The sequence below is a fragment of the Nyctibius grandis genome, chromosome 25 (assembly GCF_013368605.1).
Source record: "Nyctibius grandis isolate bNycGra1 chromosome 25, bNycGra1.pri, whole genome shotgun sequence".
NCBI classification, from domain to species: domain Eukaryota; kingdom Metazoa; phylum Chordata; class Aves; order Nyctibiiformes; family Nyctibiidae; genus Nyctibius; species Nyctibius grandis.
The window spans coordinates 2,186,329-2,207,671 of NC_090682.1; the positions used below are offsets into that span (position 1 = coordinate 2,186,329).

At 44.1% G+C, this 21,343-nt stretch overlaps 1 protein-coding gene across 2 annotated transcripts in view; it reads left to right on the forward strand.

The window, feature by feature from the left end:
- The first annotated feature begins 8,756 nt into the window (after positions 1-8,756).
- PRDM10 (PR/SET domain 10) overlaps positions 8,757-21,343 on the forward strand; it is a 42,315-nt gene continuing 29,728 nt past the window's right edge. For both annotated transcript variants that reach the window (XM_068418192.1, XM_068418193.1), the window contains exons 1-3: positions 8,757-8,865; positions 18,562-18,750; positions 20,590-20,754. In XM_068418192.1, coding sequence (XP_068274293.1) covers positions 18,658-18,750; positions 20,590-20,754 — 258 coding nt within the window. In that variant the 5' untranslated portion in view covers positions 8,757-8,865; positions 18,562-18,657. The remainder of the gene's footprint in view (positions 8,866-18,561; positions 18,751-20,589; positions 20,755-21,343) is intronic.

A 21,343-nucleotide genomic window follows, 5' to 3' on the forward strand; every position in this document is an offset into this window, starting at 1 on the left:
AAAAGCATCCAAGAAGCACAGCAATGAAAAATGAGAATCAAATGAGTTTACAGCTACATAAGTTGTTCTCTTCATTAAAGGTTCTAGCATTGTGAAAACTTTTCTTTAAAGGAAGGAACAAAAAATACTACACACGTTAAGTCTTTTTTCCTCCTTCAACTCAAATGCTTGCCAATAGCTTTTCAACAATTGCACGATTCACTATTGAGTACTTCATCATGAAAGAAGGCTGCATTCTGTACAGTAGAGGGCTCTTTCATTCATTTTTATTTTGTATTTATGTTATCAACCACCATGTCAGCTGTTAAACAAAACCTGCTGAAAGACTATGAAAGGAGATAAACCCCCAGCAGGTGTTACAGAAATACTGAATTGTCTTTTAGTCCTAATTACACCTTTAATGTGTTTTTGCTGTGTTGCAGTTACTCTATATTAAATGAAATATTATTTTGTAACATATTTTTTCCTACAGTTTCTGCAACTGCTATAAGAAAAAGTGAATGGGTCAAAATAAAACTAGGTAAGGGCCAAACTTGGGAAGGAAAAAATGAAAACAGGCATCACCAGCCGCTTTCCTAGAAGTTCTGCATGGAATTAGTGAGGAGAGGGCAGAGAAAGAGAGCCATGCTCCAGACTTCATTACAAAAATTAACACAGGAGACATTTTATTACAACCTTTTGCTTTTGAGGAGGACCACAAGGATGTGAAGTGGCTCATTCAACTTCTTTGGGTATTCTCAGATGAAACAGAACTCAGCAAGGAGATGAATTCAGCCTTATCAGACTGATCTGAGAAGTATAAAAATGATTTACGCATCTTAGGTGTATTAGGTGTATTCTCCTTTGCCTCCTGAAACATCTCAGGAACTAAAATAGTAACTTTCAAGGCAATCTTACCCTGGTAGCAAAAAAGACATTTCAGTGGAAAAATTAGATACTGATTGGATGGGCCTGCAGCAATCTCTTCATCAAAATGACTCCAAATTTGCTTTAAGAAATGCCCTTGCTATTACTGTGCTCCTCTATTATTCAGCAGCAAATTTCAGTGCATTTTGAAAAACAGGGGTCAAATTCTGGGATCCTTTGGTAAAACTTACAGCCCAGATCTTACCTGAGCTTTCAGTGTAGTGTATTAGCTTTCAGGACAGTCTTCCCAAGCAAATGGATTTTAGAGCACTGTGAAATACCAATTCTACTCTGACAGCAAAACTCTTGTAACAAAAAAAGTCCCTGAAAAATTAAGGCAGAGCAAATCTAACATCACACAGGACACACAAGCACTCTCAGCTGGAAGAGCAGCAAATATTTTATTGTGAACTGCAGCCTCATGCTCAGGTGAGCAAATCCTGAACTTTTCCACTGGATGCAGGCTGAGGTTACAAGCGCTCAAAGCAACAGTTGAACAATTCTGTAATAACAAATAAATGTTAAGTACTGTCATAACTGTGAAAGAATGCTCTCACCCTACCATGTAAATCCAGTGCTTTGAAGAAAACACCTCTGTTTCAGGTCAAGCTGGCTAGGTGCCTGGGCACACCTGGCATGCATAACATTTGGGAGCACCTGAATAACATCACATGAGCTTTGACAACAAGGATTATTTCCTGAAAAAAAAAAAAAAAAGGAGGCTGGCTCAAAATAATTGGGTTATGTTCTGTTCACTAAAAGGATTTTAGGGAAGCAGATTGACACGTTATTTCTTCATAGCCCACAGCATCTACATTCCTCCTCCAGCGTCATTTGTCTGAAGCACAGTGGAGGATCTGCCAGAATTCCTTGCTCTGGGCAGCTCTACACTTTTCCTCCATGAAAAATTTTCATGTTTTTCCTGTCTGGCTGGCAGCAGATTTTCATTTGTAGCCATCTGCACCAGGGCAGAGGCTGCAGCTTCAATCTTAATGGCTGTCTCAGATGATACCATTTCCTTTTTGTCAGCTTTAGAGATACAGCAGCATGGAACTCACTGACAAATCTTGGCACTTGTTATACATTTACAACACTTGATGCCTACTGTTCTCTTGAGACAGTTGTTTTTGAAGGTGTTCAGGTATCAATCTATAGCGTGGGTGGAATATATTTACCTTTCAAACTCAGTTTAGTTTCAAAACACCCCCTTCTTTAAACTAATCAGTCACTAAAGTAAACATTTCTCTTCCACCAACACAACTATCCTCTTGAAGGACACATCCCACTGCAAAGAACTCCTCTGCAAAAATATTTTGAATGCAATCCAAAACAGCCTCTAAATCAACAAACCCCACCCTGTTGCAGGGTCAGGTGCTCAAACAGGACACCACAATCTCCTATACCAAAGATGTTAATAACAATGCAATGCTGCTAATGTTACAAAGGCTGTTTTTCCTCATGCTTAACCACAAAATCCCATAACTAAAATGGAAAAATTTCAGCAGTATATTTTTTAAAGGTTCAACTTCCTACTCACTAGAATAAAAGGTTGAGGAAAAATTTGAGAATGTAGTAAGTAAAGACTCAAACCTTATAAAAAAAAAAAAACAAATCACCCACACCAGAAGAAGGTAAAGCATACAGCCTCCTACTAAAACTATAGCGCATTTTTTTGAGCCAGGCCCACAGCATTTCAATAAATAGTACAACACTACAAGCATTATACTTACAACAAACTCTACAATAAACCTTAAGAAAAAATCCAAACCTATTTTGCCTAAAACCAGGACTGCTACAAGAACAAAGCTTTACCTACAACAGCCATAGAGCAATGTAACACCCTGCTAGGGACCCGAGGCCACTAATAAATCTTACTGATCCTGAACAGATTCACCTGGAGCCTCCATCCACAGACCCAGGAGCTGTATTTAAGTGGAGCCCTGGGCCCTCAGTCTGTGTTTGAATGGTTCTAGAGTAGGGTTGGGGTTCATCTCTTTGGATGGGGTTCTCTAACATCACCTCTTATCTTGAGTCTGTCTTATTGCTATGGACTTGCTAAGTGATTATTGGATTTTTTGTTTCATCCTTGTTGTCCTCACCAGGTTATATCATGACCTGTAGGTTTAATTCCTGTCTTGATCTCAGACCTACCTCATTCTCTTGAACTTGCCTGATGACCTGGATTCTTAAATGACTCTGACTGTCCTCTTCAGATGAGCATTGCTCGTCTCCTTCATGTGCTGAAAGATGGAACTGTAGTTGGTGAGTAGTTTCACAAGCTTGGAGATCCAGACTTTTAAAGAACAACTAGAGACATCCCAGGGGAAGTTTTTCTTACCCTTAGAAATCAACAGAGGTTTTTAAAACTGCTTTAGAAAATGTATCTTGTAAGATGAAAGCTTTTTAAATGCCCTCTTGCCCCACTCCAGTAGAGGGGTTAGTGAGACAGATAGGAGAATGAGGAACATCTTATGTAGGAGAAGATGAAAGAAATCTGGCTTGCTTAGTCCAACAAAATAAACTCCAGGAGAGACCCTGACTGCTGTCTATAAATATATCAGGAGAGTAAACACTAGGGAAAGAAATAAGTCCCTTATTTAAGCTACATAAAAATATTGGCACAAGAACAAATAAGTAGAAATGGGCCTTGGAGAAAAAAAAACTTGTCTTTGCTACATTTTTAGTTTCTTCTTCAAGGCTGCAAGAACAAAGAATTTTAGTTCCTCTGAAAAGAAATTCTGCTCAGGTCATATACTGTGGTGTCTGTGATGGAGAAGACTTGGTGGCTTGGAAACCCCCTGCCAGCTCCTACATCCCTAAGAAGGTTAGTTTTAATTTTTAAATTCTGGGAAGGAGGGAGACTGACCATCTGACAGATGTAAATATTTTTAGACATACTGAAAAGCAATACTGAGTTTTTCCAGCTAGGGGGTTTGCTTTTTGCTGTTCCATAAAAAGCCCTGATAACCAGAGCCTGGGGTTGGCACATACTAAATTAGATCATAAAATATCATTTTCTTAAAAAAATGTGGCTGCTGTTTAAACATCTACCATAAATTATCATTGGATTTTTTTCCCATGTTGCATCTCTTCTTTATCTACTAAATATATCCAGAAGTGGGAGGAATATCTCTGAAGATCCCTTCTTTCCCAGCAGAGACTGGGTAAGACTATCATGTCATCATCACTTTTTCAAAAATAACTATAAAAAAGATGTGTATTAACAAGTTGTTTCCCAGGGCTGGAGACAGTGAAACTCTCTAGAAAACTTAAAAATCCTTTAAATCCTGTAAATCTTTATGAGGATTTTTAAAGGCTTCATTATAATGCCTAGATACAGGACTAATTTTAATAGAGAGTATTCAATCTTTTTTCAACTTCTTTGCAAACTCAAATATCAAAAAGCATTGGTAATAGTTTTCTGAGTCATCCCAGCTTGCTTAAAGGAGAGGAAACCCAAACAGCCTCTGCATTTACTTTGCAGTTGATGCACCAATTATTTCCTACTCATGACAATGCTCCTACATAACCAGAACTGGATAGTGGTGACACCTGAACTCGAGTAAAAGATCAGCCAACAAAGCTGGGTACTTTCAGTCAAGTATTGTTAGGCTGAACATCTTACTAAGAGAAAAAAAATGCATGTACTAAATAGTAATTGCAGATGAAGTAGTAGCTGACCTGGATTTGAAGTTGAACTACATCTGTCCAGTGCAGATTTCTGGGAAATGCTCCAATAATTAAAGTCTTGCCATGCAAAGAACAACTCTGCTGCCTTGGTGTTCCTGTGCATGCCATAGCCTCTGAGCTGGGGCATTCACTGGTACCACAGCCACCCGGCTGCCTTGCTTGAGGGCCAGGACTCCACAGTAGCAGCTGTACACAAGAAAAATGAGAAGTTATTTTTCTCACCCTGGGAAAACTTGCAAACAGGCAGTTTACATGAAAAATGGTGAAACCCTACACTCTCTTGGTTGATTTCTATCTTCCCCTAAACCCAAAGATCTCAAGACACCACCAGAAGCAGCAGCAGCCTTAATAAATATTGTTACAATGGAGTCACCGAGGTATTGGTGTGTGGGCAGCAAAGTATTTTCCCTGCAGGCATGTTTGCAGCCACAACTTGCTTTTACCCTCCCTACACCACAGCGTGGCTTTCCTAAATAGATTTTCATGGTGAACTGAAAATTTCCCTTTTCCTAAGACTTGATGCACCTTTTACTAAATGCACAGTAAAGATTATGGGGTGGAGGCCATGGCAATTGCTTCTGCACTTATTACTCTGCCTGTTGCCTATATTTCTTAATAAACATTGGGGGATAAATGCCATTTGGGTGGGTACAGATCAGGCAAAAGGGTAGCCAATAGCAAATGTATGTGATGAAATGCTTTCTCTAATTGTGTGTTTTTAATTTAGTTTTAAGTGAAATCATTTAAAATTTTGAGATGAGTGGGTAGATGCTATTAAAACACACTTATTTTAGTCAAACCTTTCCTGTATAAGGGGATTAATTCAGCTTGTTTAAAAAAATAGTTACACTTTTTTGGGAGGGGAAATGATCCTGAAAACCAAACTAGGATAACTTTATTGTATTTGTATGTGTTTTACATGAGGCCATCTTAAATAAATTTATTCTTGCTTGCTCTAAACCAGTGAACTCATATCACTACCTTCATGTTTTGTATTCTCTGTGCAGGATGTAAAGTAATTACATCTCAGTTGCGTTATAATTTAACAGGTTCTAACAGAAACATGGAGAGAGCTGAAGTTTTTCCATCTTCTAGATTGGTGTTTTAAATCACAGCCAGCTGCTGACTTGCACAAGGGAAGTTAGTTGGGTAGGACAATGCATAGCCCAATTCTGTGCACAGATTAATTTGGAAATGTAGATGCAAGCACCTACTTGTCATGCACAGATGTAGTCCAGGAGGTCAACAGGGCCAGCAAGGCATTGTCTGCTTCTATAACTCAAATGAGTTGATAGCACTTGAGCAATTTTCTTTGTCATGTTTTAATCTATATGCTTCTCAAAATGGGATGTCATGAAGAGAAATCAAATAACCCCAAAAAAACAGAAACAAAGACAGGAAAAGAACAGAAAAGCTTTCTAGGAGGTCTGAAAGACCGAGTTGGTGAGCAGCTTTAGGGGACAGTGGTCCAGGTGTGGGAGGCTTGTTTTTAAGGCTAAGACTTGTGGCAGTGGTTTTCTAGGTGAAGGGAATGGATGAAGAGGTTCAAGGCAAAGAGTTGGGTCAAAAAGATATTTGCAAGTAGATGAAATGGAGTGAGGTTGCAGTACGCTTTTCCAGCTGGAACCTGAAATGAGGGAGAAAATGGCCCTCGCTAGGACTATGTCAGCACACACGATGGGGGAGACAGTGCTGTGGTCTGGAAAAATGAGCCTTGTGGTGGCCACAGGGAAGAGAGAGAACAGGCAAGACAGGACACGTGCAGTGCTGAAACAGCAGCGTACCAATGAGGGGATGCAGAGGTGGAGACAGATCTGATGACCCAGGAGATGGGGGGGAAGAGGAGGATTCAATGAAAGGTTGCAGCACTGTTCCAGACAATATAGGCAAATGAGGAAATTTTATGTAGCTTATTTGAACTGTGAAGATTAGAAAAAAAATAAACTTAATGCAAAGGCTTCTCTCTCTGACAGCATGAGGCTATTGGAGAAACAAAGCCTGTGCTGGAGCATCAGAAAGAACACATTAAATGTGGGAAATACAATAGCCATTACATCAGAGTCCAGATACTGCAGACGATGAATTGTACCAGCATGCTGCTTCTGCATCTGGCAGTTTGTTGCATCCACTCTACACTTGCACTGAATCCATCTTTCCAAGCTGAGAGGGAGGCGGGGGGGGGGGAAAAAAAACCTGTGGAGTAACATGACCCATGTACCAGGAATGGACAGCACTGAGGTCATGTGTTGTGTTGTGTCCAGTTGTAGAACTATGTATGAAAACATGGCACAATAGTGTGTTTGTATTGAGTCAGTAACTCTTCAAAATGTTAGGGAGACTCTTGGAAATCCCTAACAAAAAATACTGAAAATGCTTTCATTTTTTAAAATAATACATATAGCTGTTAAGACTTAAGACCAAACAAAACTGATTATTTTCATTATGTATTTCCTTGTGCTATTTGTTAATCACCGTGTTTCAGTATGGTATAATGAAATGGAAACTGTTTTCATAGGCTGAAGGAATAAATTGACTCAACTTTCATAATTAAAATTAGGAGAAATGCCCAGAGGAGGAAGAAAGTATTGTGGAGGGGAAAAAATAAAACAATGAACTTCTAATTGGTAATGAATTCTGCTCACTTCAGTTTTAAAATCCTTTCTTATCGAACATTTTAGGGTCAAGTTCCTAAGCACAAGTTAGAAAATTTGCATCTCTGCTTTTTCATTTTTAATCTTGATTGCTCATGGAAGGGATGGGTCAGTACAACAGGTGATGGTTTCAATATACACCTGATGCTCTTAATGTGAAAGACCAGGCTTTAAAAAGACAGACCTAGTGGAGAAGTAGGCTTAATTGCACCAAGATCTGACCCTGTTGCTCTTCTCCTAGGCTGAAGAACAAGCAGAAGCAGCTTTTTGTAAAAGCAGGGATTCAACTTTCACCACAATTTCCCCTTCCTCCATTACTAGGTTTTGGGTTCATCAGCCACAATGGCCCATTGCAGGATCTGTAGCTGCCCACGCTTCAGTGGAACAGTGTTTTTTATGTATAAATGATAAACAGTTCATTATTTGGAATAAACTTAAAAGGTACTAAAGATGGAGATTGTCTTATTTAAGAAATATCTACTGAGCAACTAGATCAAATAGTGTTCTGAGCGTATGCTAATGGCAAACAAGGAATAAAAGCAGTATTTTTCGATGCCACCATAATACAAACACCTCTTTAAGAAGAACAGGAACAACAAGATGGCAATAACCCCACTGGAATGACCAATTAGCTAAATTTCTGAACAATAGTAATTATTATCCTTCTCTGAGCTGACATTTAGGACTGGGACACATATAGTGTGGGGAAAAAAAAGACATGCCAGTGCCAGTCTGGGCCTGTTTAGGCAGAAGGAGCCCTTTTGGGGGCATTTCCTCATGGGCTGATGCTTGGCAGATATTAATAGCCTTGCTTCAGCTTTTAATTTATGAGTTAAATTATTCGGGGCTGCTATTTTTGACACAGTTGAAGCGAATTATACTCCGAGGGGCTGCCAGAGGGGGCAGCGGAGCGTGGTGGCTGGGAGCTCTGAGGGATTGGGGGCTCCCCTCCTTGTCTAGCGGGTACAGGGAGATGGGCCCGGCCCTCCCTGCCGGGTAAAAGGGGCCGGGGGGGACCCTGGCTGCTCCCCCCGCCCCAATAAATCACTGCCCGTCACTCGGACACCGCCCCCGCCCGCTCCGCCCCGCCAGCAGGGGGCGCCCCGCCCTGCTCCCGCCCTCCCAGCAGGGGGCGCTACTCGCGTCCCCCCCCACGCACCTCGTCTCCCAGCTGAGGGGGGGGCGGAGCGCCGCGATAAGAGGCGCGCTCTGATTGGTGGCAAAGCCCCCGGCGGAGCGGAGCGGGGATGAGAGCGGAGCTCTGATTGGTCGCGGGCACCCGGTGGGGGGGAGTAAAGGCCCGGGCAGGGGTTCCCCCCCCTCCCCTCCCCGTGGATCGGGGTCCCCCCCTTGCTCCCCCCGCCCCCTGACCTGGCCGCCTCCGAGTCTTTTCTTGAGGACTTTTGTGCCCCATCTTCGCGGGCGGAGGAGTTTCAGCCAATCAGCGTGCGGCGCCGCGGCTTGTTGCCAGGCAGATTATGGTAATGAGGTACGGGCGGCCGCCCCCCCTCCCGCTCTGCAGCTACCATTGTGAGGTGAGGACAGGTGGGGGGGTTTGGGGCCGCAGCGGGGCCGGAGGCGGCGGCCGGGACGCGGCACCCGCACGGGACCCCCTCAGGTAACGCGATGGGACGGTCCGGGAGGGAAGCCCGATCCGGGGGCGCCGCGGGGACCCGCCGGGGGTTTTGGACTTGTTGTTTTAGTCGCACCCAAGATGGCGCCCGGAGCTGGCGGCTCCTTAGCGCTGGGGACGGGATAAACCGTTCGCTCCCGCGAGTGGGGGGGGGGGAGCAGGGCGCAGTCATTCCCCTTCCCCCCCCGCGGGAGAGGTACAGTCCTCTTCCCCCCCCTCCCCGCCCCAGCCGGGATCCCCCACCCTCCCCGGACAGAGGGAGAAGGGGCTGCCCCCACCCCTGTTCCTCCCCCTCCCTTGGATGGTACAGTCCGGACCCCAGCACCTCAGTGGCGGGGGGGTGCCGGAGCCATCTTGTTTCCCGCCCCCCCTCCAGCACTGTGGGCGCCTCAGCCCCCCCCCCCCATTACTTTGGGCCGCTCGCTCCCTTCGCCCCGTGGTTAGACCAGTTCCCTCGGCTGCCGGGCCGTCCCTCTCCTGTGCCCGCCCGGCGCGGCCCCTCGCCGCCAGCCCCCGTCCTCCCCCCCCCCCCCCCCGGCCGCAGTGGTTGGGGCTGACTGACCGTTGGGCACCCTCACGAGGGGCTGACGGCGCCTCGCGCTTTCTCGGGGCGGGGCGGGGCGGGGGGGGCGCCGCGGTGGTTTCTCACACTGGGGAGCGGTGGCGGGAAGCGGGCGGGGGCACCTGCGTCTCCTGATTGGCCGAGTGCCTCGCGCCCCTGCCTCCCATTGGCCTAGTTAGGGGAGGGGGCGTCGCACCCCCTCCCCGGATTGGCTGTTGCTCATGGCGGCGGTGGGCGCGGAGGTATATGAGCGGGAGAGGGGGAGGCAGACCTGCAGTCCGGCCTGAGGGGAGCTGAGGGCAGGAAGGGGGTTCCTGTCCCCATGGGGTGCCACCCTGCCCGAAGGCGGTGCTTGGGGGCACTTTGGATACCCTTGTTGGCCCCAGCAGGGAAAGGCTGTGGCCTGGGTAGCTCTGGGGCTTGGTGTGGAGGGAGGGCAGCCCTTGCCCCACCACCTTGAGGTGCCAGGATGGGGCTTGTGTGGATAGGCTCGTCCAAGGGCAGAGCAGGACCAGGCTGGTGGGTTCAGGCCTTCTGCTAATTCCCACCACGTGAGGTGGTTCCATCTGTTGAGGGCCTGGAGGAAAAGGCAAGGCCCATGTGTGAGCAGAAGCAGCATCTGCAAGTGGAAGCTGTGGTGTTTGCTGCCGCTTGGCTAACGTTGGTCTCTGTGCCGGTGGCGGTGGTTGCCTCTGCCAAATATGCTCCTTCGTGTGGTCTGAGATACAGTTATAGCATGTGGCTGTTTGATCCTGCAGACCTCTTGCTACCCAGGTTTCGGTGTTGCTTTGCTGTGTCCCCCCTCCCGTGCCACAGTTGCATTACAAAACTGTTAATGGGAGCTTATTAAATTGTTAAGTTGGAATGGAAAAATGGGGTCCTGGTGCTCTGTCTTTCAGAACTACTCATCCTAAAGGGACAATTCACCCTTTACAGGGTTAGTTTCCCTGTACGAGACATCTCAAGCTATGCACAATCACCTCTTACCTCTCAACTTCTCATTGCAGATCCTCAGAAGGGGTCTTGCAGGGGTCTGTAGATCAGAGTTGAAGACCTGGTTTAGGCTACTGAGCTTCACAGCCCTGAGAGTGAAATGAACAGTCGGTATTTGCGATGTGCTTTTTTGGTATCTGTGCACCAGCCTGCTTAGTGTATTACTGATATGTTTGTGGTTCTTACAGGCCTTTAAAGAATGAACAAGCACAAAGCTGGGTCTCGATAAGATGCATATCAATGTTTCTCTTTCAGAATTTCAATAGGAATAGAGAGTATACTGAACTTTAACTTTCTCCTGTTATTTTTTCAGTGATTGAATTTTCTTTTTTTGCTTTCTATTGGAGAAGATGAAATGCTAATAAGTCATCAACTGATTGTACAAGAGGGTTCTTTGAGTCTTTTGTGGAAATAAAATAATTAGCAGGCTCAAGCCTGCTAATGCCTTCATTTCTAGGAAATAATGTTATAAGAGAGTGTATTTCTCTAGTCAATCCGTAAATGGAGAACTTATTTCCTGAATTGTGATGCTTTTTGGCACTTTGCTGTGTGCACATTTCTCTTATGTGTTTGGTGTTTAAAACGAAGACAGCTTTATTACCTTGCTTACAGGATGAGATATTGATGTCATTGTTATTATTATTATCTGATGGAATAATTGACAATTTGTTTTTAGAGAAAAATGGGTCTGTGGCGTTGCTTGCTCTCCTCTGGTACCCTTACTGCTAACCTGCAAAGAAAAGCCCTGGATGAGCTCTCTTAATGGTAATTTGTTCTGCAGTCAGCAGCTACTTGGAGTGTGTTTCTGACCACCTGCAGCTGCTGTCAGCTGTGCAAACTGAATTTTAATTGACTTGTAAGTGTAGCTAATTAAGGAGGCTGTTTTAGTAGTGTGAAGTTTGTTTTGACTTAAACATGAGGTCGGGTTTATTTGTCACTCTTATTTCATGCTAGTAAAACATGCAGAAATAGAAGTTGTGTTGTAGCCCTTAACTGGCACTATATGTTAAGAGCTTGAAGTAGAGGGGTGATTTAATTCAGAGGAGAGATGCAGAGGGGTGGCAGAGGGAGGGATGGAGCAGCACTATCAGCCTGCAGGAAGGGGGAATAACCTCCTCTAACTGAAGGTAGCTTTGGGAAGAGTTGCCTGAGCAGGAGAGGAAGCTGGAGAGGAACTGGGTGATGTTGTGGTGTTGGTACAATTTTGTTTTGTGTCAGTAAAACCTGAGAGTGCTGCCTTGAAGGCTATGTACGTAGCACTGCAGCACAGGTTTTGATACAGACCTTTTATTTTCCTTTTCTGTCGTGTTGTACTTTAAATACGTGTTTCCCCTGTCTTCTTGCTTTATCAGACTTCTCCCTCTATCATTACAAACCAAATCAATTAAGTAGGCAGGGTCTGAAGCAGCTGGAGCCTGAGAATTGCAGTGCAAGATAGTAACAGATGATATTGTAGGGAGCTCAGAATATGAAACGTTTGAAAGAAGATGGTAGGAAGAACGTGGTCACACATTCAGGAAGCCAAGGATGGGAGGAAGAAGTTAGTTGCTGGAGTGGACAGGTAGATGTTGAGCAAATGGGAAGAGAGGTGACTTAAGAAGAGCATGTGCATATACAGAAATGTAATTAACTTGTCTCTTTGCCCACTCAGAAGGTGCAGGACAGATACTGTGAGAAACACAGGGTTATACAAGAATTAAACTAAGCAGAGATATCCTTAGAGAGGGAACTGCATCTAAGTAGGTCTCTAGCCCAGCATGTGGTAGTCCCCTAGTAGGATGTTAACCTCTATTCTTGGGGGTCACTTGGAGTGCTTGGTTATCTCCTGTATTTTGTGGCAGAAACAGTTAGACTTCCAGCCACTCGTCTGATACTTTGTGAAAGAATAGCTGCAACAGACTGTCGTGTTCTCACCTTCAGTGCTTGGGCACTGTCCCTTTAGGAAAAGGACTGTGACACACGTTAGACACAGTAGCGGAGGACTGGCCTTGAAGATCTGAGAGATCTCTTCCAACTCATTGTTGCTTTGATGATGGATGTGCCATGAGGATGTAGATAGATCGATTCATTATGCACAATTTGAGTAAAGAGTGAGTTTGGGTTTGGCTGAGCTCTTCTATTATGACTAAATAAATTGAAGCCATTTTTCCTTTTGTGGAAATAAATAATCTTTGCTGCCCCAGCCCTAGGTATGATTTCCATTTCTAACTCACCAGTAAAACATAAATATTGCGGTTATATATTACCTGATTATTAACGTTCAGCCAAAATGCACCAGAGCCAGAGTTCCTTGAAACAATATGTGCTTTTGATGGATGGGAATGCAGAGGAGGAGACGGCAGTCGTGACTCAGTCCTCCATGAGGTTAGAAACCTTCTTGCTGCAATGAAAACCTGCTCTTGCCAAGGGATCTCAGGAAATGCACCGACTCTGCCTTCTAGGCAAGCTGGGGTAATTAACTTAAGTGTGGGATATAGCTTTTTGCAGGCACATGTGATGTTCCTTTTGAGCATAATAAATCACTTTCATATTAAAAGCTGGAGGAAGACCCATAGTCGTAAAAACCCCCCTTTCGTAACAATTCTTGCTGTCCTTGCATATGGCTGGCAGTGAAAGAGAGTGGTCAGTGAGCTCAGTACTTAAAGGATTAAGCTAATAGCCCCTGCTATTATTGCTGCAGGGAACCCCAATCTATATGCAAGCCTCTTTTACGCTGGGGAGTAAATCACATTAGCTGTTTTATGCACCATTATTGTAAAGTGGATTCTCATTTGAGATACTGGAGTGGCTTTATGGCTCCCTGAGCAGGGAGGTGGACTTTTCCCCTTGCCCAGCTTTAATAGTGCCCCATTCTTCTCATCCCAGAGAAGGGACAAAAAGGAATGTTTGGCAGCCACTGGCTCGGGTGCTTTCTCAGCAGAATGTCCTTACTGAGACTTGGAGGGGTTGCAGCAGATGAAGTCCTCAGAGTTTTTGTCTGTGTATTTTGTGTAGTCCCAGCGTTGAAAGAAATTGTCATTCCTTAACAGCAGGTATGCCAAGAAAATATGGTTACTGTTGATCTTTTTCTTTTTGAGTGGTGCTTTTCTCTGGATTTTCGAGCTGAGCTTTCCTTTGAAGCACTGTGTGAGTTCACTGCATTCAACTTGTGTCAAAAATCCTTACACGCCAAATACAAAGTAACAGTGACTTTGCTGTTGTTGGAGGTTTTCTCTTAAAGCACCCTTCACTTCATTCCCTAGGTGTTAGGGGTCACAGGTGCACCTGCGAGGTGACATGGCATGGGTGCTGTGATGGCTGAGGGTGGGGTGTCCTCTGCTGAGGACAGCAAGGCTAATGAGGACGTTGCTGTTGGATAGTGAATGAGGTGCTTTGCCCCTGAGCGGTGCTTTCTTGTCCTTCGGAGCTGAATGGGGAAAGCTGCTGATTTATTAATACAGCTTCAGAGAAAAGGACGTGCTGCAGGAACAGGAGAGAGGGGTTAGAGAGTATTGCAGTGGTCAAAAGCAGTTTTCAAGTGAGATTTCCAAAAAGATGATGAACTGTTCAGGCAATGACACAAAGACACTTTCCAGGCATCAGGAGCTGCAGAGGAGAAGCTTCACTGTTAATGAGATTTTTAGATTGGATGTAAAAGGCAAGAACTAAAGAGGAAGGCTTTCTGACAGGTTTCTGACACCACCAGGTCCCCAGAGGGTGTTGAGAGACGGAAGGTAAATGTGAATTCCACACCGAAACGAACCTGTTTTGTCTGGAAGAGGTGGTGGATTTACTTGCAATGACCTGATGAGGCAGGCAGCTGGATGTGATGGGTGCAGGGACACGGAGGAGAATACTCGTCCTGCCCTGCGTGACCGTGCTCCAACTCTAAATCAGATGCTTTCTAGTCGTGGTTAGCACCAGGTTGTTCCTGCACTGATAAGCTTCACCGAGAGATAAGCAGAGCCGCACACTGGTGTTGCTTCCTAACTCTGAGCGTGCTTCTACCTGTGAAAAATGTGGGCACGTCATAAGGAGCTCAAGGGCAGCACCCATGGGTGCTGTCTCGGAGAGAGCTCCAGCAAACGCAAGTCAGAATGAGCTTATCTCCACTGGAGTAGATATTTCGTGTGCCAGGATGTGCACCAGGATTGGGTATGTGCAGGGTAATGTCAGTGTTGAATTTAGATGTGCCTTTCTTTTAAGGTAATGGGAGTTTTGTGGGTTCTTGATTCACATTACATCTTGATTCACGCTATACATGACAGACTGCATCCTGCCACTGATGTACTGGAGCGATACTGGGTTATATTTATACCTATTACCATTTCAGCTTGTGTCATCACCCAGTATGGACTGGGTGAGGCATGCTTGCTATTTTGGAGAGGAAAATGCTGCCTTCACAGTTTCTGTAAATGGTTTAGCATCTCACATGTTGGCACTGGCTCCTGCGTTGGGGTAGTGACAGAATTGCGGTTGATATATTGGGTGATAGATCTCATAACGTGTGTGTGTGTGTGTCCCTTGGACACCGCAGAACTTCCCACTGAGGTGCTTGCCGTGGCGTTTAGCTTGTCTGAAAATTTCTGATGCGTATGAGATACAGGGAGAAAAATCAACACTTGCAAAGGATAATCCGTGGGCCAACAGTGCGGGGAGCAAGCAAAGCGTTCCCTTGCATCCCAGCTGTTTGGCAATGCTGATGCCCAAAGTTTCACATGTATTTATGCTAAAAAAAATAATCAGCAAAGCTTCCAGCTAGACCCTTTGAGAGAATAAGTGTTTCCTTTACCTATATCTCCCAAACTGGTATTGCTAACAGGCTTAGTGTAGAGGCCACATACCTTAACGTGATCATCACGATTCTCCTGCAGCTAATTTGAAAAAATACTGTGGCTTTGTGCTGAGCTGGACGTCTGCCACTTTCTTGTGCAGTGAGACATCTCTGCTGAGAGAAGACCACAGGGAAATGTTAAAGTCTTGAGGCGCTGTGGCTGTCAGTGTCACAGCTGGGATGGATATTGAGAGGGGGATTTAAAGAAAATAAGATCATGCAGGATTAATGAGGGAGAGCATCCTACGGAGGACTAGTGAGCAAAGTTATTGCGGCCTTTTCTGTCGTCAGTGTTAGAAAACTTACTCAGGTGTTCGAGTTTCCTGGCAGTTTTGTTGTCAGTGACTTTGAAGCAGATCATGCTTTCCAGCTCCTGACCTTAACTGTGCATCTTGTGTCACCGTTGGCTTTTGTACCAGCTACATTTCAACGCTTGCTCCTGCCTCGGGCTCTCTTTATTGCCTGGCCTTGGGACCTCTCTGGGATACGGCCTGTCTGCTCTTGCACCGACTTCTCACTCAGCACATCCGTGTTTCCAGGGAAACGTGTTTTTCCGTGTATCTTGGTGATGATAGAAGTGATGAGAGTTCATGGACATCCAGTCTTTGGTAGGAGTGCGTACCGGAGGCAGATCCTAGGATGGATTTTGAAGTAGAGAAGTTGAAAGCATCAGCAAATCCTGCAGCTCCTAATATTGTCTGATGGTTATTGCTACACAACTGGCTGGGCTGAGCAGTGTATTTTTTTTTCCATTTCTGTGAAGAACAGCAATAACAGTCCCATTTATAGAAACTGCACCACCGAGCCACTCAATTTGGCTCAACCTTGCTTTTTTTTCCCCGAGGTTTGACATCAGTGCTAACTTCTAGAACCATGGCGAAACTTGAAATTACTGCCTTGTGCTTTCTTTTCCAACTTTTTGGTACTATTTTTTTGCAGTTATGAATCTTAATGCCCAGTTTTGTCTATTAAAGACCTGCCTGAAGCCTTCGGTCTCCTTTCCACTCAAGTTGTAAGTTATTTGTGCCAAAATGAGTCTGCAGGAGTGAGTCAGCATCTTCCTTCAGACCTTCAAGATCTGCTTGTAGGGAAGGTCAGCCAGAAATTCTGCTACTTGTTACACCACGTGGAATTAGCCAGAAACGTGCCTTTTTCTTAATTCAATCACTGGTTAATTTAATTGCATTGTTACTAACAGGATAATTATATATATAAAAAAACCCAAACCACCCCAACTTGAAACCTCTAGCATTTGTTTTTATTTTTCTAAGCCATTAGGTACGTGATTAAACTACTGGCTATTGTTAGTGCAATTACCTGAATTGGCTCTTGATTAATAATGACGGTCAAGAAAAAGAGCTGTTTGGGATAAACCAGCTAAAGGATATCAACATTTTGCATTTAATTTTATGCAAAATTTGTCATTCAGGTTATGTTACTGACATAGATGCTGTCACATTTCACACAAGCAGTTCTAGACCCCTTGGTGATCATATACCTGATAAAATGAGCGAGGGAGTTCAGTGAAAGTGGAAAGTAGGATTAGGTATGAGAAAAGCCCTGAATTAATCCTTAATAACGTAACAAGAGGCTTTGAGATAGCTGGATGAAAGGTACTGTATAGGGATGGATGATATTTCTTTATCAGAGCTTGTGTGTGCTGTAGTATTTATAATATTTATTTGTAAATGACTCTGGCTTGCAACACGTGGAGAACAAGGCTGGTGGTATCAGTCCTGATCATTGTTTGCTGCGCTTCATTTTTCCATACTGAGATCCTCTGGCTGAAGTGTTTTGTGCAAGTACATGTATTTCTTTTCTCCTTTTCTCCTCAGTGCTTTTTCTGGATGGTTTCTATCAAATCATATTAATGCAGACAGGATTTCTGTTCCTTTATCCCAGAACCTAACGACGTATGGGTTTAATAGGAAGTCAGAGCAGCCATGGCACCGCTCTTCAGTCTCTACTTGTGTGGGGGACCGTGTGGCACGTGTGTACTGGGTTTGCTCAGCATGAGAGCGCAAATGTCAGGCTCTAGTCGCCAATAATGGCATGACTGTCTAGCGATGCCCAGAAATATCTTTCCCACAGTTTTTCTTTGTATATGTGGAAGTAATACGACTTTTTTTCCACTGCGCAGTTCAGTGACGTTAGCCTGAGACTTCCCGGTGCTATTGGTCCTGTTCTGGCCAGGACCAGAGGTACAGTCAGTGCTCAGGTCTGCAAAGCTTATTCGTTGCTGTCAAAATTAGCAGAAGGCAGAAAGTGCCCACTGCTTTGTTTTTTTCCTCCTCATCTTTTTTTAGTTTGTCAGTGACAAGCCAACTGCTAGCATTTACGGGAATAAATTATAACTAAAATAATTTGCATTTAAAATGCAAATGAATGAAAGCATCAGCAAGGAGCCTTCTGCTTTCTTGCCGGTGCACAGACGGGGTACTGACATTGGATCAGCCCAGCGAGGCACTCGGGATAAAATAAAGTTAATTGGACTAGCTGAAAAATGAAATGGGCTCAGCCTCATGCTAATTCCTGGGCCTGTGATTTAATATGATGTTAGAGACGAAGGATTGGGCAGGTGCTGAACCACTGACTAAACCAATCGCCAGAGCTCTAAATTACACTTCTGAGATTCCCAATGGCAGATTGAGAGGCCCCAGTAAAATTGCAAGAGGTGAATAAAACCCAGCCTGGAAGCAATTTGTCAGGATCTTTGGGCTCCCATGAATTAGAGTTTCAGTTTCACTGTTCCTTTTTCTAAAAGTTGTCTGTTGTAGCACTGCCTGAATACCAACTGGGACTGCACTTCTGTCCAAGGTGAAAGCTGCTGGTGGATGTAAAGCCAGCTGGTTCTCCAACAAAACCTCTTTCAGACAAAACAAGAACCTGGTAATGCATCTCTGAACGTAGCGTGTTCTTGTGGAAGCTTAAAGTCAATTTTCTGCATCGTTTATTGATTCCTGGGCCTGTAGGTACCAGAAGGACAACGTGAAGAGTATTTTGTGGACTGCCTGTGGCCAAGGAAAGAAGAGCAGGAGGAATTCAGTGCAATCTTTCAGTGCAGGAGGCATTCAGTGCAATCCTTCAGTGCGATTGCAGAAATGGTTGAATTGTTTCCTCCTTAATAGGACATGGAAAGTATTGTACAGCAGAACTTGAGCATGGTAAATGAGAACGTGTTTGTAAAGCCAAGTCTGCTTTACCCTGGCAGTGTGTTCCTGTAGTGTAGTAGCTGATGATAATACCTCATACCTCCGTTCCGTGTGTCACACTTGCTTTAATATCTCCATCCTCTTCTTTTTTCTTTTTATAGCATGTTACTGAAGATCACCTTGTCTTCTGGAAGTAGAAACACAGTGAACAGATGAATCTCTTCAGCCAGACATTCCTCCAGTAGATCTCTCTCCTCATGGAGCACCACGGCAGGGAGGAGATGGACTCAAAAGACGAAAGTCCTCGGGTGTGGGCTGACTCTGCTGAGCAGGAACAGAATACTGCTCAGGTGACTAGTGCCTCCCAGAGCTCTCGGTTTCCACTCAGACTGAACTGGGCTCGGTGTGGTGGCTTAGCAAGCAGACGTTCTCATTCGACTGTCTTAAAGTCTGGAAACTCTGCATTCATTTAAGGAGAAGTACAAACATGTCTGTGGTGATTTTGGATTAAAGTTTCAGAAAGCGAGCTGTGCAAACTGCAGCAGTGAATACACAGACAGCTGAAACGAGCTAAACGAAACCAGCCAGTGGCTGTAGAAGTTTCAGTGTCCAAATATATGTATAAGCATGTGGGAAAGTGAAAGGGTATTCAGATTAGTGAATATTAAGAAAATCTGTGGTCTGTGGCAGCCCATTTTGATGGCATCGGTCAAAGCATTTGGAACTGTGGGTGGACCTTGGGGAAAGGAATATGAATAATTTTTTCCAGTCAGGCATCTGGGTAGTGGAGAAATGTTAATTGTTAGTGACTAACACAGTCAGATTCTGATGTGTGCAGCTAGTCCCTCTGTCTCTGAGACAATGCAGCTGAGAATGTCTGAAGACTGTAAATTGATTTATTCTTTTGAATATGTTATGAAGAGGGTGCTGCATGTCATTTGACCCACAAGCTGAGAGAGAAATTCTGACTCTCCTGGTAATTTCCAGCTTTGAAATTTGCGAAGAAAGGCACTTTTCAGTGGCCTGTGTCCCATTATCTGTACAATGGGATAACCATACTGCTGTTTGCACATGGCAGTTATAAGACTTAATTAGTATTTGCAGCCTGCTCTCCAAATGTGAAGCACTGCATGCATCCTTACTGTAGTGTTTGCATGAGGATTTATCGTACAGAATCAGCACTTAGCATCTATGGGGGAGTACCAGGTGTCTTCTGAAACGTAAGCTAAAAGGAGAAACAAAGTAGATAAAATATGCAACTGTGGCATCGTTTTATGTGAAAACATTTTATGTGAATATGAATATGGATGCTGAAACTAGGTTTCCTGCTAACTGTCCTATTTTTCCCATGCGCTGAAAATGGTTTTCAGCATGGAAAGGGTGTCAATAGATAAACATGTTCCTATTGCCACTGGAATTAAGTATCCTAGCTTGTTTAAGGTAGGCTGCTAATCATCATTTCTGATCATAATGTTCTGTCAAAATCAACTTGTTTGGATTTAAACTGCTGCCCTAGACATAACTTGTCCCAGTAGTCCTTGGAATCGTTGCTTAATGCTTTCAGTTATGTTTCTCTGTTTGAATAGTTTAAGTTTCTACTGATACTGCACGTGCATACTACAGAGAAGCAATCGAACATATGCTATTGCTTCCTCGTGATAGGTGCAATGCTATTACTTGAAGCAGTATCAAAGTTAATAGGTTCTGTTAGCCGTTCATCAAACAGCAAAAAAATTACCTCCAACTACAGAAGTAGCTGAATGAAGTCATTATCATAAATCCAGAAAGGAATATGAGAATAAAGGAAAACAATATACCAATAAATCCCATAGATACAGCAGTTCAAATCTAAACTTTCTTTCTCTTGTGAATTTTCAACGCATCATGCAAGAACTAAGTATGGGAAGGTGCCCTTTATACCGGTTAGGTCTTGAGTTAAAACGCAGGGTAAAACCAGAAACTGATGGTAGTTTATGTCCAGATTTCTGTGTTGCTAGCATAATTAATTGAGATTTTAAATGTGTATTATACAGTGCATTTTTTATTGTTTTCAAAACAATTGGCTAGCTAGTTGGGACACAAGGTACTCCCTGCTTTCCAAGGCACCTTACAGCCTGTGCCTTGTGTTGTTTCCCATAGGCATATGTTTCAGTTGGAGTACAGGATCTGTTTGGTTTGTTTTTTCCCAGGTGCACTTTGTCCCTGAGGGGGGGACAGTGGCACAGATTGTGTACAGCGATGAGCAGGACCGTCCCTCGCAGCAGGTGGTCTACACAGCGGATGGCACCTCCTACACCTCCGTGGACACATCAGAGCACACGCTTGTTTACATCCATCCCGTGGAAGCTACGCAGGCATGTGTGGTTCTGAGCCCACCCCGTTTTGGCACCTAGAAAACAAAACTATCTTGTTTGAGATTAAAACCGGTTGCCAGCCAAGTGGTATGACTGGAAAATAGCAGGCAGTTGCTCTTAATGCTTTTATCTGCCCATTGCTGATCAGGGACCTCATGCTGTTCATTTGTCCGATGTGCAAATGTGGTAATCAGAGGATGTCGAGGCTATGAATTATGAAATGCTGGTTATTTCACTGAAGGTGGATGAGATGATAATTAAATCAAAGGTGTTTTCTAAAACACGGATAATCTCTCCAGAAATCCTGCTTCTGTTGTATTCAGTAAAATGCTAATCTGGAAGAGTCCTTGTTTTGCAAAGTACAGTTCTCATAATTGATAGTTACAATAACAGTCACGTCTTTTTGCAGAGGATCTCAGTGTATTCAATCTAATATTGTAGTCTCTCTTCAGAGAAATTGTTGATTTTATAGACCTAGGTTCTTTTTCTCCTTCATAATTATATCAAATAGCTTTTATTCTCTGACAGCATGTGTTTGTATGGGGTTAATACAGTATGTGGCTGTACCTCTGTGTGGGCAGATAAAAGA